The 18,207-nt window shown below is 35.4% G+C and overlaps 2 protein-coding genes and 1 long non-coding RNA gene across 3 annotated transcripts; all 3 read left to right on the top strand.

The window, feature by feature from the left end:
* The first annotated feature begins 9,973 nt into the window (after nt 1-9,973).
* LOC113353960 lies at nt 9,974-12,433 on the top strand. The gene is made up of 3 exons (XM_026597427.1): nt 9,974-10,012; nt 10,298-10,343; nt 11,200-12,433. The coding sequence occupies exon 3, from the start codon at nt 11,391-11,393 to the stop codon at nt 11,829-11,831; it is 441 nt and encodes a 146-aa protein (XP_026453212.1). The 5' UTR covers nt 9,974-10,012; nt 10,298-10,343; nt 11,200-11,390; the 3' UTR covers nt 11,832-12,433.
* Nucleotides 12,434-13,264: 831 nt separating this feature from the next.
* Nucleotides 13,265-13,700, top strand: LOC113354417. The gene is made up of 3 exons (XR_003361869.1): nt 13,265-13,298; nt 13,427-13,492; nt 13,625-13,700. It is a non-coding gene; the product is annotated as an uncharacterized LOC113354417 (long non-coding RNA).
* Nucleotides 13,701-14,702: 1,002 nt separating this feature from the next.
* LOC113351975 lies at nt 14,703-17,506 on the top strand. The gene is made up of 4 exons (XM_026595866.1): nt 14,703-15,443; nt 15,539-15,676; nt 16,135-16,591; nt 16,998-17,506. Exons 1-4 carry the CDS (start codon nt 14,703-14,705, stop codon nt 17,504-17,506), a joined length of 1,845 nt encoding a protein of 614 aa, XP_026451651.1.
* The last annotated feature ends 701 nt before the right edge of the window (nt 17,507-18,207 follow it).

Genomic DNA, 18,207 nt, shown 5'->3' with positions numbered 1-18,207 from the left:
AAAGCTTCAGGTTCGTTCGTTTTTATTCCAATCTTGATTCTGATTTTTGTTTAATCTTGATTCGATTCTATGTTTTAGTTTCTGTAAGATTAGGATCTATTATTTTAGGTTTCCGAAGCTTAATTTAATTTTTCGAATCGTTTTTTAGATCTTTTAAGCTTGTTTTTGAATTTTTGTTTATTTTCTAGGTTTTGAATTTGTTAACATCAATTTAGATCTTTTCGATTAAATTTTTTTGTTTCGGTTTCATGTTCCGATGTTGACATACCAATTTACTAGATTTTTCTTCTGTTCTGTTGGATTTTTTATTTGATTTGTTTTTCCATTCTTATTTTTGATCTGTTATCTGTTATTGATTTTGATATCCTGTTGATTTCTCATCTGATTATGGTTAATGTACATTGTTTGCTGTTGTTGATTTGATCTTTTAATTTTGAGTAAGAATTTTTGTGAAGCAATATGCAGGATAGATATGTTTGGTTTTTTCTCTTTTGTGTTTTGCAGGGTGAAAATGCCTGTTGGTAGTGCACTAGCTGTAATTCACTACTTCAGTGAATTCTTAGCACATCCTGTTGATGTCAACACAACTTTGGAGTCTTTGAAGACAGCCGTTTTCCAGAAGTGGACTCGTTTATTACCGCATCATGTCAGATTTTCCTTTAATGATGGAAGCAAGTTTGTGCGAGTTGATTCTGATATTCTGCTTCAATGTTTTGTATCTCGTTGCCACTGTAAAGGTCAGAAGAGCTTTGATTTACTTGTCGAAGTTGGTTTTAATTCTTCCAGAAGTCGTAGTAGAGCTTCAAGTAGTCGTGTAATAGAACCTGAACCCGAACAAGCTATGGTGAATTTCCTTGAAGATGGTTATGTGCCTGTTAACAAGGTTCTTAGGACTGAAGGTTGGGATAAATTACTTGGTGAAGTTGGTAAAGTGTTTTTTTGGAGGTGTAGCAGAGGTACGTATCGTAGTGAAGAAATACGAGTTAAAAGGTGGGCGTGTTCTTGTGTATAAGAAGAATGAACCTAGCAGGTTCTATGCAAAATGCTCAAAAGAAAATTGCCCTTGGGAGTATAAGGTTTGTGTTGTTGATGTTGAAAACAGGATGCTTAAGGTTAAGAAATATGAGAGCAGTCATACCTGTGGTGTTGGAACTGAAAGGCTTTTCCACAGGCTCAGCAGTAAATTTGTTTCTAGTCTGATCAAGGATGAAATCCGAAGTGATCCGAGTTTCAAAGCATCTGATTTGGCAAAGTTTTTCAAAACTAGCTACGGGATCAATGTGAAACACTACCAAGCTTACAACGGAAGAGAGAAAGTGTATGAGGATATATTTGGTGATGAAGCCATGTCGTATTCGCATCTTTCATGGTATGTAGATTCCATTCGCAGCACAAATCCAGGGAGTTGGATTGATTTTCAAGTTCAAACGGATGAACCTGAAGCGAACGAGGATAGTTCAGCTAAATTAGAAGATGAGGCACCTTCAAATAAGTTTGTGCGTCTTTTTATTGCTTTCGAGGCATGCATCCATGGTTATCGTTACCTTCGCCCCCATGGTTTATGTCGATGCTACCTTTCTTACAGGGACATATAGAGGATGCCTCATGGCTGCAACCGCTATCAATGCTGAAAATGGTAATTTTTCTGATAATGCATCCTTTTTATATATGTGCATAATGTCTCATGCATTATTTATTTTTGCTTCATAATGTATTATGCATTATTGTTTTCACTTTTCTGGTTATGCATCATTTCTGTTTTAGATGCATAAGACATTATACATTTTTTGTTTTAGCTGCATAATGTCTTATGCATTATGGTTTTCACTTATTGATTTTATGCATCCTTTTTATGCACATGCATAATGTCTTATGCATCATTTAGTTTAGATGCATAAGACATTATGCATTATTTGTTTTCACTTTTCTTGTCATGCATCATTTCTGTTTAGATGCATAAGACATTATGCATTTTTTGTTTTAGCTGCATAATGTCTTATGCATTATTTAGTTTAGATGCATGAGCCATTATGCAATTTTTTAGCTGCACATACTTCATGTAGACGCTGGCTTGATTTTATTTTATTTTTTTCTGTGCAGGCTTCTTCCCACTAGCCATGGCCCTGGTACCTGGTGAAGATAATGATAACTGGGAATGGTTCATGAGGAATTTGAGTAATGTTATTGATCATGATCAAAGGCCAATCACATTTTTATGTGATCGTGCAGAAGGATTAAAGAGAGCGATTCCATTTTACTTTCCTGGAGCCTTCCATAGTTTCTGCTATTATCATCTTAAGATGAACTTACCTATTAATGCATCTGACGAAAGGTATGGTGCAGTTATTGATTCATTTCAAGCTGCTGCTTATGCTCTTAGTCCCGAAGGTTTCCAAACTGCCATCGCTACTATTAGGGGTCTTGGTTGTGGTTCGGTTGCCGACTATATTGAAGATATCCCTCCAGAGAAGTGGTCAAATGCCTTTTTCCAGGGTTGTAGGTATGGTAGGACATCTTCTACTCTGAACGGCAAGCCAGCAGACGTACGAGGATTTTCTTCTTCAACTTTATTCTCATCAGGCTTGTCTTTTTGCTTCTTCTGCTTCCCTAGCTCACAATCTTTGAGTAGTACACTGGTTGTCCTTTGATTCCATGTTGTCCTTTCCTTGATTCTTCTTACCTTGCTTCCTGGTTGCTTCCCATCCTCTTCTGCCTTATTTGCTTTTCGCTTCAATACTGACTTTTTCTTCAATGTTGACCTCTTCAAAAATTCTGTTCTTGGTACAAACTCCCCTCCTACGTCTTCTTCCTAGAGATTCATGTAACCAAAATGTGTTAGATATAAACAATTTATTATGAAATTAAGTAAATAGTTGATTAAACAGCAAAACAACAATATAGTAAACAGTTTATAGTTGATTAAAAATAATAAGTAGTACATAGTTGATTTGACATTAATAAAAATACCACAATAAAAGATGTTATATTTTAGGTACCAGGTTTTTTGAAATGGTCTCCATCTCAGCATCTTCATTATAGCCTTTTTCTTTTTTCAGCATCTTGTGTGGCACCAGGAGTTAAAGGATTCTCAACCACCATCTCCTTCTCTGCATCATCAACCATCTCAACAGCTACTTGTTGTGGCTTTTCAGCCACTGGATCTTCTGGTTGTTGTGGTTCTTCAGTTTGATGTTGTGGTATCTCAACAGCGGGTTGTTGCAGATTTTCAGCTTGTTGTTGTGGTCCACCAACATCATCTTTAATTACAGCAGCAGGTTGTGATAAATGCAGATTAAATGTGGGCACCACATATTCTTCTGCTTTCTTCTGAGTTTCTGGAAGAATGTCATCATCACCACCGACCAAAAAGTCTCTTTCCTGTGCTTCAAGTCTTTCTTGTGTTGTTGCTATATTTGGTGTTGTCTCCAATTCCACTTGAGTTTCTGTTTCCTTGTCGTCGCTGGAGAGATTAACAGCTTTTTCCATATCCATGAACTTGAAAGGTGAAGACTGGATACCTTGACTAGCCGTTTGGTCTTGGCTATCGAGTCTGATAACTTCTGGAACTGATTCTTGTGTAGGTGGTTCAGTTGAAGATACCAGTTCAACAAGAGTCTCATTCCTTGGCAAGTTTTGGCTCAGTGGGTCACTTGGCTCAGCTGATGATACATTGACACTAGGTCCACCTGACGACTCCTCCTGCACTTCTATGTTGCCACAATCAACGAGCAATTCCTTCACGTAATTATACAACTTTTTATTGAAGTCTACTCCACTCTGTCTATTCCTCTCCTGAGTCTGCTTCATGTCTTTCAGCTTTGCTTCAATGATCTGCAACCTTGCTTCAGCACAATCGGGGGGACACGTTTCTTGTTCAATGATCTTAATCGCATCCAGAAATGCTTCTTCATACTTGTCCCTGTTCTCTTCAAGATTCATTGCGACGAGATCATATATCTCTTTCCTTTTTCTTGGTTTTCTTGGTTCACATAATTCCATCTCCATTGCACTGTACTCATCTCTGAGTTTCTCATTATACTGCAACATGATTAATGACACTCATCAAAGGAATGCATAACAAATATAACAACATTTTTATATGCATAACCTGTGATTCAGCTAATCTAAACAATGCATAACTAGTCATGCATTTAATATTGGAACTGAATAATATGTCATGCATTGATTTGTTAAGGTGCATAACTTATTATGCATTTAAAAACACAACCCTGCTTAACTCCTTTTCAATATTGAAAAATGCATAACCGGTCATGCATTCATATATTCGGCTGCATAACATGTTATGCATTGATTTATTAAGGTGCATAACTTATTATGCAGTTATCCTTTTTTGCTAATGTAACTTATTATGCATTCATTTTTAAGGAACTTAGAGATACTGTCATAGATGCATGAAGGTCAATTATAAATCATGAAATGTTCACAAACAGGTACCTTTAAGAACGTAATATTCTTCTTGAGCATTGCTTTCTTCATTGCTTCCAAGTCCCACTTCGCAGCTCTCGGTGTAGCATTGGAAATGACCTTGATGATGTCTGATGATATCTCATCTATGTTAGAATGCTCAGCCAACCAAAGATGCAAAAAATAATTACTAATAAGATATTTTGTATCCAAGAAAGTAATATTTATTGACAGATGTTATGAAAGTAAAAAAAAAAACTAACTCACAAGAGAATATATAGTGCAACCACTGCAATTCCTGATATGAAGATTGTTTATTTTGATAGTCTTGATGCTCTCCATCAGGTGTTCATGAATAAGATCAGGAAAAGAGACAGAGTCCATGGTTTCCAAATCCTTAACCAAACCAACATACGAGACGTCTAAATTGTCTCCACTTGAACGACAAAAGAACAAGACGACTAGCATGTAAAGGAAGATAAGGCAGACAACTTCCTCTTCATGACCTTTCTTATCAAGTTTTTCCAACACCAGCCTTTCAATATCATCTATCCACACCTTTGTTACCCTTGCTTTGGGATCTTTGCTGATAAATCCTGTCTTTGTTTTGAATGGGAATTGCTTGACGAGGGGATGTGACTGAGTCAGCTATATCTCTGCCTTCGAAGTCAGAATATCATTTCCTCTGTCTCCTTCAATTCTTGGAATCAGAAATGTAACAGCAAGCTCACTAGACGTTGATGCTATGGACTTGTTTTCAGACAACTTGAATGAATGTTGATTCAAATCTTCATGGTCATATGATAGAAAGACTTCATCCATCAGCTTGTTGCTCTTACCATCCAAGTATGCCATGTTTGCAGCATATAACCAGTTATAGAACTTTCCAAACACACACACATTCATCATGTTAGCCTGCAACAGATTCAAACCACCTCTATCTTTTATCTTACTAAACAAGTGACCTACCCTAAGGAAACCTGTTCTATAAGTACCTCCTTGAACTGCAGATTTGGTTTTAGGTTTAACTGCATAAAAAAAAAGAACAAAAAAAATGCATTTTAGAACTGCTATTTTAGAACAACAAAGGAATGCATAACAAATATAACAACATTTTTTTATATGCATAACCTGTGATGCAGCAAGTCTAAACAATGCATAACTAGTCATGCATTTAATATTGGAACTGAATAATATGTCATGCATTGATTTGTTAAGGTGCATAACTTATTATGCATTTAAAAACAAAACCCTGCTTAACTTATTATGCATTTGTTTTTTTAACAAGCATGATGTGTTTTACATACAAACAAGCAGGTAAATGATAAGAGAAGTTTATTAACTGATGCATAACAGGAACAGGAAGGAATTCAACGCACCTTGTTTATAGACAACACATTGCCTAGGTGAACTAGGTGATACTTGAGGTGACACCTGATCTTTTAATCTCTGCGACTTCCTTGACGGGGTTGCTTCAGGATCTTTTCAACAACAAAAAAAAAAGCTATTTAAGTTATGCAGTAACTTTGGTAAGCAGATGAAAGTTAAAATTTAAACAGATGAAAATTAAAAAGCAACACTTAAAAATAGGTGTTATGCAGTGTTTTTTTTTTGTAAGCATAACCTGTCATGCATCTGAAAAACAAGTTACACACATTAATTTGATGCTGCATACCCTTCCATGCATCTGCAGAAAAAGTTATGCAGATTTATGTTATGCAGAATCACACATGAGAACTAGTTATGCATACCAGAGCCTTTCTTACTCTTCTTCAGAGCATCTCCCTTTGCCTTGATTTGCATCTCCTTCAGTGTTTCGAAACTATCAATTTCTTCTTGTTCATCTTCAACATCAGTAGGTAAAATCACATTGAGGAGAAAATTATGTTAAAATCGAAGAAGAATAAAGTGATAACTCAAAAAAAAAATTATGGGTATTCAGGATGAAACAGTTTTCTTTTTAGGTTTACTCTTTTTTTTTGGTTCATCATCGGTAATTACTGTAACAAAATTTAAGATTAAAAAAAAAATTCAAAAGAAAAACAAAATCAAACACTAACAGATGAAGCTAATGATAAATCTCACCGGGTTTTTTCTGTTTCTTCGACTTCATTTTTCCTTCGGTTTTCCATTTTTCATCTGAAGCATCAAATCAAAAATTAAAATCGAAAATCAAATAAAATCAAATGTACTGAATGCATGCAAGAATAAGATCGATTAAACTAGTTTTAGTATCTAATTTCTTCTCTTTTGATTTCTGAAGACGTGTTTATGTTGGTGTTTCATCCATTTTGGTTTTACTGAATTCTAGGGTTAAGGTTTTTTAGAGTTTGATCAACTTCAATCATCGGTTTTAGGGTTTGATCAACTTCAATCATCAATCATCCGTTACAGTGTTTATGGAGGAATAGGAATAGAAAAACGGATGAAGAAAAAATGAGAAGAAGAGAAAAACGGATGAAGAAAAAATGAAAAGAAGAGAAAAGAAATGGTTCCGACCGTTTCCGGATGAAGAAAACTGCCCAGAACCGTTGAAGGGTAACTGAGGAATTTTACACGTTTTTAATAATTTTAAATAATGTTGGGTGCGACTGTAGGGAAAAGTAATTGTGGGCCTGGCTATAAGAAAAAAAAATCTGGGCCTGCGCCTAATTTTCCCTGGTAGAAAAAAATAAAAATAGCCCAAGTCTTTAAAATTGGTTAGCCCATATTTAGACACGTGAGTCCATATAGCGCATGCCACATTTGACATTTTCCACTAATAACTCTTTCTGTACAGACGTAAAAGTAAACTGATATTTTGTTGACTCACTCCCACTTTTTTTCTTCTTTATCTTTCGTTTCTTTTTAGTTTCTAGGTTAAATCTTGGGTCTCAAACACCCAAGGTCTTTGTTGACTTCTCAACCCTAAGCAAATATCACTTAATCACTATCGATTCATGTATACTTTGAAACTTTGATAAAAGGTAATTACTTTTTTGGTCTACTTTAATTTGATATAGGTTGTTCGTGTCAACAAGTTGATAAAATTACAGAAAAACATCATCATCGTTTTAATATATTTAATGTGGCTATAGATGTTCAATTGGTTGAGTTTAAGCACAAGTTTCCTGAGGAGACAATGAAACTTCTTATTCTTAGTGCCGCTTTGGATCCCAGAGATTCATTTAGGAATTTCAAAATTGAAGATGTTTACATGCTCGCTAAAAAGTTCAATCCGGCAGACTTTAGTAATCACTAATCAAGATATACATATATTGAGAAATCATTTGGAGCATTATGAAGTTGATTACTAGTTGTTCACCGTTTTTATAAGAGCATGAACATATGTTAGACTTACCCAATATGGTTGTGTGTACAGATTTGATGCAATGTGTTGTGCCTCAAGCGAATGATAGTCTGTTGTACCTTTGCTCGTTACATGTATTTTATCGCATTTCTATTTATCACAATTGATAATCTGTGAAATTTTTTTTAGCCCACCCGAACTTAAAATCCAGCGACGGGTTAGAACCGGCCTTATTAAAACGAAAATTAAATTAAATTATGGAGGCAAAATAACCCGCCAATATCCGAATAAAATCCCGCCTTAATTGAAAATAATTGCTTCAAAAAAAGTAGGAATTACCTGTAGGTATTATTATAGTGTTCTTAGTTAGTGGCAGGTCCACCCACTAAAGCCCAGTAACGGTAGGTCCATAATTAAAAGAAAAGAGAAAAATGGACCTAATTTTTTAAGCTCAGGTCCTGCACATGTGTGTAAATATTATGTGCATTTTTAGAATTCCCAAAATAGTCTTTACTATATATAACAGAAACATAAGCCAGTTTCTCTCCATATTCCTTTTCTTCTCAGATTCAGTTTCTCTCTCTCTCTCCCCCTCTCCCTCTCCTCTTCTCTACTGATGCGGGATTTAATGAAATCAATTCATTTTCTTCATTCTTTAATTTCTAGTTTTTTGTATTAGGATAAAGCTTGGAAACGAAGAACATCTTGATCGATTAGTTTGTGATGAAACAGTGTGGTAATATATTTTTAGAACATCTTGATCGATTCAAGAACCCAAATCGATTCTAGCCTTTGGTAAGTTGATTTTCCTTATTAATCTTCTTCTTGTAATGTTTATTCGAAGGTTTCAAGATCTAATCATTAATTAGTTGATGTTTGATTATGTTTTCCAATTTGCACGCATGATTAATCAAGTGTTCCTTCATTTTCATGAAAATAATCCAGATCTAGATGAATAGTTACGTTTTTTATTCATTTCATTAGTAGTTATGATTATACTAGTTTTCTTTTGTTGGGTTTAGGTTTTTTCAGTTGTTTTTGTGTATGAACTATCAGTACGTATATGATGTACTGACAAAAAACCTAGTTAATTGTTTAGTTTTTGTTCAAATAATTTTTTTCGTTGTTGTTTGATCCAGCAGTAATATATGCATACTGAATAATTACATTTTTTTTATTCATTTTGTTACTAGATATGATTATAATAGTTTTATTTTGCTGGTTTTAGGTTTTTTTTCGGTTGTTTGTGTATGAACCATCAGTAAATATATGCTATACTGACAAAAAACCTAGTTAATTGTTTATTTTTTGTTTAAATAATGATTTTTTTTGTTTGATCCAACAATACATATATCGCATACTGGAAATAAGATGCTTTGATTTTATTTTTTTTATTCATAGATTTATCACTTCTTTTGATTTTGTTATATTCATAGATTCCTTACTTATCTGTTGATTTTTAGGTTGCTATGAATCAATAGTACATATATTGAACACTGAAAAAACTGCTTTGATTATGTTTTATTCATAAATTTTATTCACTTAATTCATATGATCTGCCAGGGCGTACTGATAGAAACTTCTGATTATGTTTTATTCAGAGTTTTGTCACTTTTTTTTGTTTGATCCATGAGTACTTATGCTCAATACTGAAATATGTGCTAGTTTTGCATAAATTTTTCTGTGTTTACTGTGGATTTGTAGGTTTTCCTCTTTTTTTTTTCCTATGATTTAATACTGTACTGAAGAAATATTATAGATTAATTTGTATGGTCCTACAATATATGTGATGTAATACGTTTTCTAATTTATTTATCATTGATTCTTACAGATTTGTACTCTACCTGGAAGCAGTGCAGCAAATATGTACTCGAACTTGTAAACATTCAGATATATAATCGGATTTGTAAGCAGTACGACAGATATGTACTCAGATTTCTAAGCAATGCATGTACTCAAATTTGTAAGCAGTGTAGCAAATATGTACTCGAATTTTTAAGCAGTATACCAGATATGTACTCAAATTTGTAAGCAGTGTAGACACACACGTTTGGTAGTAATGGGTATTATGGACATTTCCATATTTTAATTAATTTTGGACCTCCGAATAAAAAAAAGATCCGGTTGGACCCTACTATAAATAACTATATGGGCCTAGGACCAAACAAGAAATTTTCCTTAAAAAAACCGCCCATTCTCCCCCCTTATAAACACCATAGTTTCATAGGAAAAGATTGGTGAGCTGATCCAGTTGAGGGTATATGCGGTTCTATTAAATTTAAATTGTGTATTCTTGGGGTAAGAATAAGATAACAGAGATTTGTTTTTTTTTTAATCGTTTCTGATTGATGATTTAGCATCTGGGTATGGAGATGCTATCACAATCTTTAGTTGTTTTTGTCCTTTAAGGGTTTTACTGTTAAATTTGATTTAGGGTATCGCCTTGATTTTGCTCATTTTGTAGTTCTTAGAATGCATGAATGGTGTTTGATAAATTTGCTCATTCAGATATTTTTTTCTCGTAACATTATGATATGTAGAAATGCTGATGTACTAAACATGATACCGTTTTTCCATTCACAGAAGGATAGTCAAAACTTCAAGAGCTTACGGCCAAAGCTTAAAGAAGGTGTCTTTCTTTCTCAATTTTTTTTTGTGTGAGGTTATTTAATCCAGAGCTGTTTCTCTGGTTATGTTGTAGTCGTTGTCGGATAATTCGTTGGAAGAGGTAGTTTTATGTTTGATCTGTCATATGCACATGTTATTACCGATGTCCTTGTCGAATTTTAAACCTACCAGACGTTGTTGGGTTTTCCTCTAGGATTAGAATGAGGTTTAACTCATTTGTTCATAGATTAACTCTTGCAGTATAGTGTAAAGGGGGTTCATTGTTTGTTAGTAAATGTCACACACACGAATATTTGCAGGAACATGATTGGGTAGAAAATTACAGAAGTGATAATTTTCTCATGAGAGGTTCTGACAAGAGAGATATGACTAGGTTAACTACCATATTATAAGCTTTACAGAAGTAGTAATCATTGTTTTTTGCATACTAACATATAAACTAGGATGTCTTCAACAAAAGAAGCAAGTATCTCGCCTTCCTTATAGTACTAACATATTCAAATCTCACCTGGTTTGGTATCAGCAGTTGGCACTTTCTTGCTATACATTTCTTCCACTGTCAGTAGGAGCAAGAGAATACAAGATGGAGAAGAAGAAGAGTCGTGAAATGAAGACTATCCAGCACGTTTTGAGATCAAAGGGTAAACGTAAAATTCCACCAAAGATGGATACATGCATGTTGAACAGACTCCCCTGGGAAATTATCATAGATATATTTTCTCGCTTACCCACTGATTCAATCTTGGAGTCGAGACATGTATGCAAAACATGGCGAAACCTAATTCGTCATCCTTCCTTTGCTCATATGCACCTATGTCGGAATGGTAATATCTACTCATGTCAATCTTCAGTTACAGGTGCTAAGGTTGGTTCTGGCTTCCTTTTTCTCCTTCAGACCCTTCCACTGAAAGATGACTACCTGGTGTACTATGGAGAGTTTGCTGACCAGCCTAATAAGAAACTTAGAAGGGTCAACCAGCCTACCATTAATTATCTCTCAATAGCTGGTTCACGTAACGGGTTGGTTTGCTTTTCTGATAGCAACCACATGTCTTATATCCACGAACCTGTGTATATTAGTAATCCTATGACCAGAGAATACATGAATTTCCCAAGACTAGAAGTTAGTGGTGGGAGCAAGGTTGACTCAATGGTGTGTGGTTTTGGTTACCTTCCTTCTCTCGACAAGTACAAAATCATAAAAATTTATTATATTCAGAACCAAGTCATGGGACGGGTCCAGGTATATACACTTGGGGCTGGCAGATGTAGTGTCTGGAGAGACATTGGAGAAACCCCTTACTCACTGCGGCATATTCAGGATGGTTTCCAGTGTGGTCGTTCTCCATTTGGTGCATTTGCAAATGGAGCGCTTAATTGGCTTGATAAAGAGCAGAAGATTGTATCACTTCGATTTGGCAGAGGAGAAGTTCTACTTGCTCCCATCACCACCTTTTGTCGGTGCTTTAGATGTTACAAACAGTTTTGAACCCAAGGTTTTGGGAGGATGCTTGTGTTTTATTCATCAAAAGCAGGACAAATACTTAGATATATGGTTCTCAAGGAAGAAAGAGGGGAGCAGTAGTTATGACATGAATGAGCAAGAGTACGACTTACTGACATGGATCAAGGAGTTGAGTTTACCAATTGATGCATTGCCATTCGCCCTTACACAGAGTGGTAAGTTCCTAATGTGGTACAAGTCTCCTACTATCTGGTCTTATGATCCTAAGACTGCAATCTGGTCTTATGATCCTAAGACTGCAACCATGGAGAAGTTCCTGTTGGATGGCATTTTCTGGCGGGCAATTCCTCACATGAACAGCTTTGTTTCCCTTAAAGCTCTCGGAGAAAAGTGTCGGTCCAGAAAAAGATGTGCTGCTAATCCATCACCAGAGGAATATTTCATAACACAGCAGAGAAAAGGACAACGGAGAATTTGATGTCATTCAGTTTTAGGTGCACTGAAACCACATCTTTCTGTCCAAGTGTCTAATTACTTGTGTGATCAGATATTTTTATTGCTTCTCTGTTTTAAGTTTAGTTGAATCTTCAAGAATTTTTTATTTGTTTGTTTTTAGTTCATGTGAATCATCCAATTCAGTATATTTCCTCTGGTAGTTTCTTTAATTGGTTGAATGCTTTGAGCACTGCACTAATCTTCCTGTTCCGAGAATGCTATTGGTTGAATGCTTTTAATGTCTTTCGGCATTTGTTCCCTTCCGCTGTTATACAGGTCATATGGAGGAGGGAAGAAAAGAATATTGCATTTAATGGAAGAAAAAATAGCTTGCAGAAAACTGAAACTGTAAAGCTATAGGATAATCTTGCACAGCTTTAGTAATCAAGATTAAGATGCAATTGTTCTTGAGATTAAAGTCCCAGTTGCAATTTCATGTTGTTTTAAAACCATAATGATGCAATGTGTAGTTTGCCTGGCATCAAGCATCAATAAGGTCACTCATAAAAATTACATCGGGAAATTAGGCTCAGGCCCAACCCATGGATAACCCATAATATGAGGCCCCTAGATAAAAGAGTTTTATTAGTAGGCCCTGAATTAAAAAATAAATTTAATAAAAGCGAAAAGACTAAATTAGCCTCAAGTATATAAGAGGCGTCACCTACCTTTCTCTCGTTCAGACGCCATTATTTCATTTCCAAGGAGAGAGAAAACAAATCTCACTCACCTGAAACAGAAAGAAATCTAGAAAAAAACCCAAAAACCCAAAAAATCAAGAAATCTTCCTGAAATCTGTTCCAAAACAAAGATCGAGATCAAAAACTATTCATCATTTGCTAACCCCTAAATCAGAGAAACAGATCGAAAAAGTTTCAGATTCAAAAACCAAAAAAAATCAAAAGAAACAGTTTCAGATTCAGTTTCAGATTCAAAACCTAAATCGCCGTTGTTACTGATTCCTGTTGATGAAATACTCCGACGATTAATCACTAGGTAAGTTTTGATTTGAAGCTGTTAGTTTTGATTCCTGTTGTTACTGATTCGTGGGTCGAAAATTTCTGAACTAGGGTTTGTAATGAGATTACAACAAACATAACTCATTCTGACTGATAATTTTACAGATCGGAGAAGGAGAACAATCGTTTGTGCATAAAATCCATGAAATAACTGATTAAATAGAAACAAAGGTAAGTCATGGATGTGATATAACTGATTGATTTAGTGGATTTCATTTCTGAGATGTTACTGTTTGAAAACCCTAGAAACTCTAAGTTGAATTGCAATCAACTAACTTGATTTTATTACTACATCAACTGCAGATTCAGAATCAAATTTCTTTTGGAATAAAAATGGTGAAAGGAAAAATGAATCCCCCTAGAAAAGATGATACAATTATAGGTACTAAGTTGTGAAAACTATTGTTGTCATGGTCTCATGTTTATTTCTCATATAATGCTTGTGAATATGTAATTACACAGACAAGGACATGTGTAACTATAAGTTACACACTCAAAATGTAACCACTGACTGTGTTGTGGTTTGTATATTGATTGTGTAACTTATAGTTACACATACCAAGTGAGCCTGTCACCACTGACTTGCCTAGGGATGTGTAACTAGTAGTTGCACATAAAAAATTGGTTGTGTTTAGGATGTGTAACTTGTAGTTACACATAGAAAATTGGTTGTGTAAATTAAAGTTACTCATTAATATGCATGTGTAAGTTAAAGTTACACCTTGTAGAATGTCTAGGATTGAGTGTGTAACTTGTAGTTAAAATCTACTAACTGAAGAAATTTAAAAGTTTCTAATGTAAGTGATGCTTTTGAATGTATAACTACGCAAACAAGGGCCTGTGTAACTTTAAGTTACACATTCAAAATCTCACCACTATGTTGTGGTTTGTATATTGAGTGTGTAACTTGTAGTTACACATACAAATGAGCCTTGCAGAAGTGGCTGTGTAACTTGTAGTTACACATCTTAACTGTGAGTTACACATTCAAGATGTTACCAATGACTTGCAAAGTGGCTGTGTAACTATAAGATACACATTGAAAATCTAATCACTGACTTGCCAATTGACTGTGTAACTACAAGTTACACATGCATAATAACATAACTGATTTGGCAATTGCCTAGATAACTAAAAGTTACACATGCAAAAATATAACCTATGACTGTATTGTGTTTGTAAATTATAGTTGGACATAAAAAAATGACCCCTTTAAACCTTCATATGCATGTAAGTTAAGGTTACACAACACAGAATAGAATGATTCAGTTTGTGTACTTGGCAAATACACATAGTTTGTAACATGATTTTCATTTTGTAGTTAAAAACGAGTGTATTTGATAAGTACACAACATACTGACTCATGCTATTTTTGTGTGTGATGTGTACAGGAAACCTAAGGCAGTCGTTGAATGCAGTAAAGGATTTAGTAAAGGTGATAAAGCCTATAGGACTGACTGATAGGGCTCATAGATATCTTAGGAGAGCTGCTTACGGAGAACTCGTAATGATGTATTACGATGACTATGATACAACTGTACCAACTACAACAAGACAGACTACCAACAAACACGGCGTCTTGAAGCTCTTGAACTGCTTTGACATGGATTGTGAGACACCATGTTCATTCAAGTTTGCTGATGATAAGATTATAGAGTCTACACCGGCAAAGCTGGCTGGTATATTTTGCATGCAGAGGATTGGAAGCAGAAAGGGTCAGAAGCTGTTAAAGTACTATTGTCCTAGTGATTTGACTGACAATGTTTTATACAGCAAATACTTCACCGATATCAAATCTACAAAGCATCAGACGACGGTGACTAAGACAAACATTTTAGAGAAGATAAAACAACTTATGGCAAAAAGGAGAAAAAGTGGGAAAAGAAAGAAAGTTGATGAAAAGGATCTAGTTTGCCTGATAGGTCTTTATCTTTGCTGTGTATTGTTTTTTGGCGACAAAAATGCCAATGGAGTGAACGCGAAATATCTTAGTATCGTTGAAACTTATGATACGGTGCTCAAGGTGTCGTGGCCTGATTTAATACACGAGCACTTGTTTGAAGAGATTCATACTAATCTTAGTTGTTTGTCAAATGTGAAGGCTTGTGTGCAATACCTACTGGTAAAAAGCTTGTGTGTAATTTCTATTCCAGCAGTTTTAGTGTTACGTGATGGATATTTTTGTTCAATCGACTAATTAAAATTTATATGTTGCAGTTATTGTTTGCTGAACACACGCCAGCAGGATTAATCCCGAAAGTTGAGAACCACGAGGAAGATATCCCGAGGGTTGGGAGATGGGATATATACCAGATTTCTGATTACATTTGGAAAACAGACATGACACAGTTTTCGGTAAGTGTTATATGTCAGTTGGTTTAGGTTTTGTAAATTTATGGTAATGTAATTTAGATAAAACTTTGATGTAATCAAAATTGTCATGTGTAGCTATAAGTTACACATTTAAATGTGCTTGTGTAATTTATAGTTACACATGCAAAAGATAACACAAGTGAATGCAACTATAGGTTATGTAACATATATATCCTGTTTGTATATATATCCTGTGCTTATGTAACTATAGGTTACACATTTTATATGTATATCCACTTTACATTAGATATATGTGTAACCTTTAGTTACACATATCCACTTTACATTAGATATATCTAATGTGCTTATGTAACTATAGGTTACACATATAAAATGTGCTTATGTAACTTTAAGTTACACATACAACCGAAAAATGTATATTTAGAATGTTCAACTGTTTTTTGCAATCTCTTTTTAACCTCTCCATCTGTTAATTGCAGCCAACTCCTAGCTTTGTGGCTGAGTTTTCACAGCTTGAGAAGCAGCTGGGTATATCAACCGTGGTACCCAGCAAGGACGACCTGCAAAGTTGGCTGAAAGCGCAAACTATTGAGAATAGCCATCTGAAAGAGCAACTGCAAGAAAAGCAAGCAATGCTTAAAGCAGTGTATGCAATTGCAAGAGAAGGGATATCAGAAGGGGACCTTTCAGGAACAGCGGAATTCAAGGTTCACAAATTTAGTTGCCAAATTATGCAAGCAATGGGTATTGATCCTTACAAAGTGACCCAGGAAGAGTTTATGCAACATGAAGATGATGTACATGGAGGTACTGAGCATGGAGCTACTGAGCATGAAGAAGAAGAGTTACAATTAGTTGAGACAGAGCAACAAGGAGATGGAAGTACTGAGCAAGAGAAAGAGAAAGATGACGCGGAAACTTCCTTCCATGAAGAATGTAAGTAGTTGTTCATTTTTAATATGCTTCTTTAACTTGATAGAGGTACCCAATTAGTTGACACTAAGGTCTTTGAACCTTTTTAATTTCATATTTTACTTGTTCATTTTTAACTTGCTTGTTTAACTTGATTAGACTTAATAAATGTTGAGTAAACTGATCATATGGATGTGTAATCCCTAGTTACACATGCCACATGCATGTGTAACTTCTGGTTACACTAGTTAGATGCATGTGTAACTCCATGTTACACTAGGTATCCATGCCATATTCATGTGTAACATGAAGTTACACATATTAGTTATCCAAGCCAGTCGATTACACATGATATATTCTTCTTGAAATTTTATTAAAAAAATTTAACATCATCATCATCATCCTAATTCTCGTTTCAATACTTGTGCAGTTCCATGTATGAGCCTTGCAGCTGGAAATACGCCAACAATTCTGCAAGCTCAAACTGCTGCAGAGGGGCACAAAAGACCACTCAGGACATATAGTTCGAGTATGAAGAGTGTGACAACTTGCAAGACTCCACCAAAGAAAAGGCCTGTCGCAAAGCAAAAGCCCACTCCTACAAATAATGTTGATGAGGAGCAGAAGAAAGATGTTGAAGAGACACCTGTTACGGATGAGGCACAGAAGAAAGCTGCAGATGGTGGAGTTGTGGATGGGGCAGGTGATGATGTAGCTGCAAAAGCCGTAGGTGATGATGTTACTGCAAAAGTCAATGAGGATACACCTGCAACTGTTGGTGACGGTTTGGTTATGACTGCTCCAACTCAGCCAACTCCTGGAACTTTTGATGACAGTTCTGCTTCAACACAGTTTGAGGACTCCATGGTGATAACTGCTACAACACCGCAAACACACCTGACAATGCTCAGACTACAGGTTGGTGCAACTAGGAGCTAACCCCGATGATATGACGAATGTTGAAGTGAGTGAAATGATAGATGAGATCGTCAGCAACATTAACAAAACTGAACATGGACCCGCAGTGACGGAGAATGCAGAACCTACCTCAACTGGTAACCACTCTTCCGTTCTATGTTTTGTTTGTAATGGAAGTGTAACTTCAAGTTACACATTGTAAAAGGCATGTGTAGCTTGAGGTTACATACAGTGTGTTTTGTTTGTAATGGAAGTGTAACTTCAAGTTACACATTGTAAAAGGCATGTGTAGCTTGAGGTTACATACAGTACATTATTATTTTGGCTTGTGTAACTTTAAGTTACATACATGTGCTAATTTTACTGAGATTCTGCCTATATTTGTTTGCGCAGCTACAACGCAGGAAAACGTTTTTAGCCTTGGATTAGAAAAAACTCCAAAACCTGCAGGAGAGTTACTGAAGGAAGCTGCGAATACAATAAGAGAAAGGCAACCATCATTCATACAACAACGTGTGCTGAGGAATAGAAAAATCCCAACACAAGATCTGAAAATATCAAAGAAATTCAAAGAGGATTAAGAAGACAGCTAATGAAGAAGAAATGGCCGCAGTTCCAGAAGTTAAAGAAGATAGAATGGCTGAGGTTGCTGAAGAAGATGATGGAACAATGAGAAACAATGTGAAAGGTTCAGAAGTTATCGAAAGGCTGGAAGGCGAGAA

The sequence above is a fragment of the Papaver somniferum genome, chromosome 2 (assembly GCF_003573695.1).
Source record: "Papaver somniferum cultivar HN1 chromosome 2, ASM357369v1, whole genome shotgun sequence".
Lineage (NCBI taxonomy): Eukaryota > Viridiplantae > Streptophyta > Magnoliopsida > Ranunculales > Papaveraceae > Papaver > Papaver somniferum.
This window is presented reverse-complemented; position numbering and strand designations above follow the sequence as displayed.

What these genes read in the sequence shown, in the direction of transcription:
- LOC113353960 (XM_026597427.1), top strand. Translation starts at nt 11,391, where the DNA reads ATGTCTTATATCCACGAACCTGTGTATATTAGTAATCCTATGACCAGA.
- LOC113351975 (XM_026595866.1), top strand. Translation starts at nt 14,703, where the DNA reads ATGTGTACAGGAAACCTAAGGCAGTCGTTGAATGCAGTAAAGGATTTA. An exon ending in CTTGTGTGCAATACCTACTG is followed by an intron (nt 15,444 to 15,538) that starts GTAAAAAGCTTG and finishes TATATGTTGCAG; the next exon opens with TTATTGTTTGCTGAACACAC. An exon ending in CAGACATGACACAGTTTTCG is followed by an intron (nt 15,677 to 16,134) that starts GTAAGTGTTATA and finishes TGTTAATTGCAG; the next exon opens with CCAACTCCTAGCTTTGTGGC.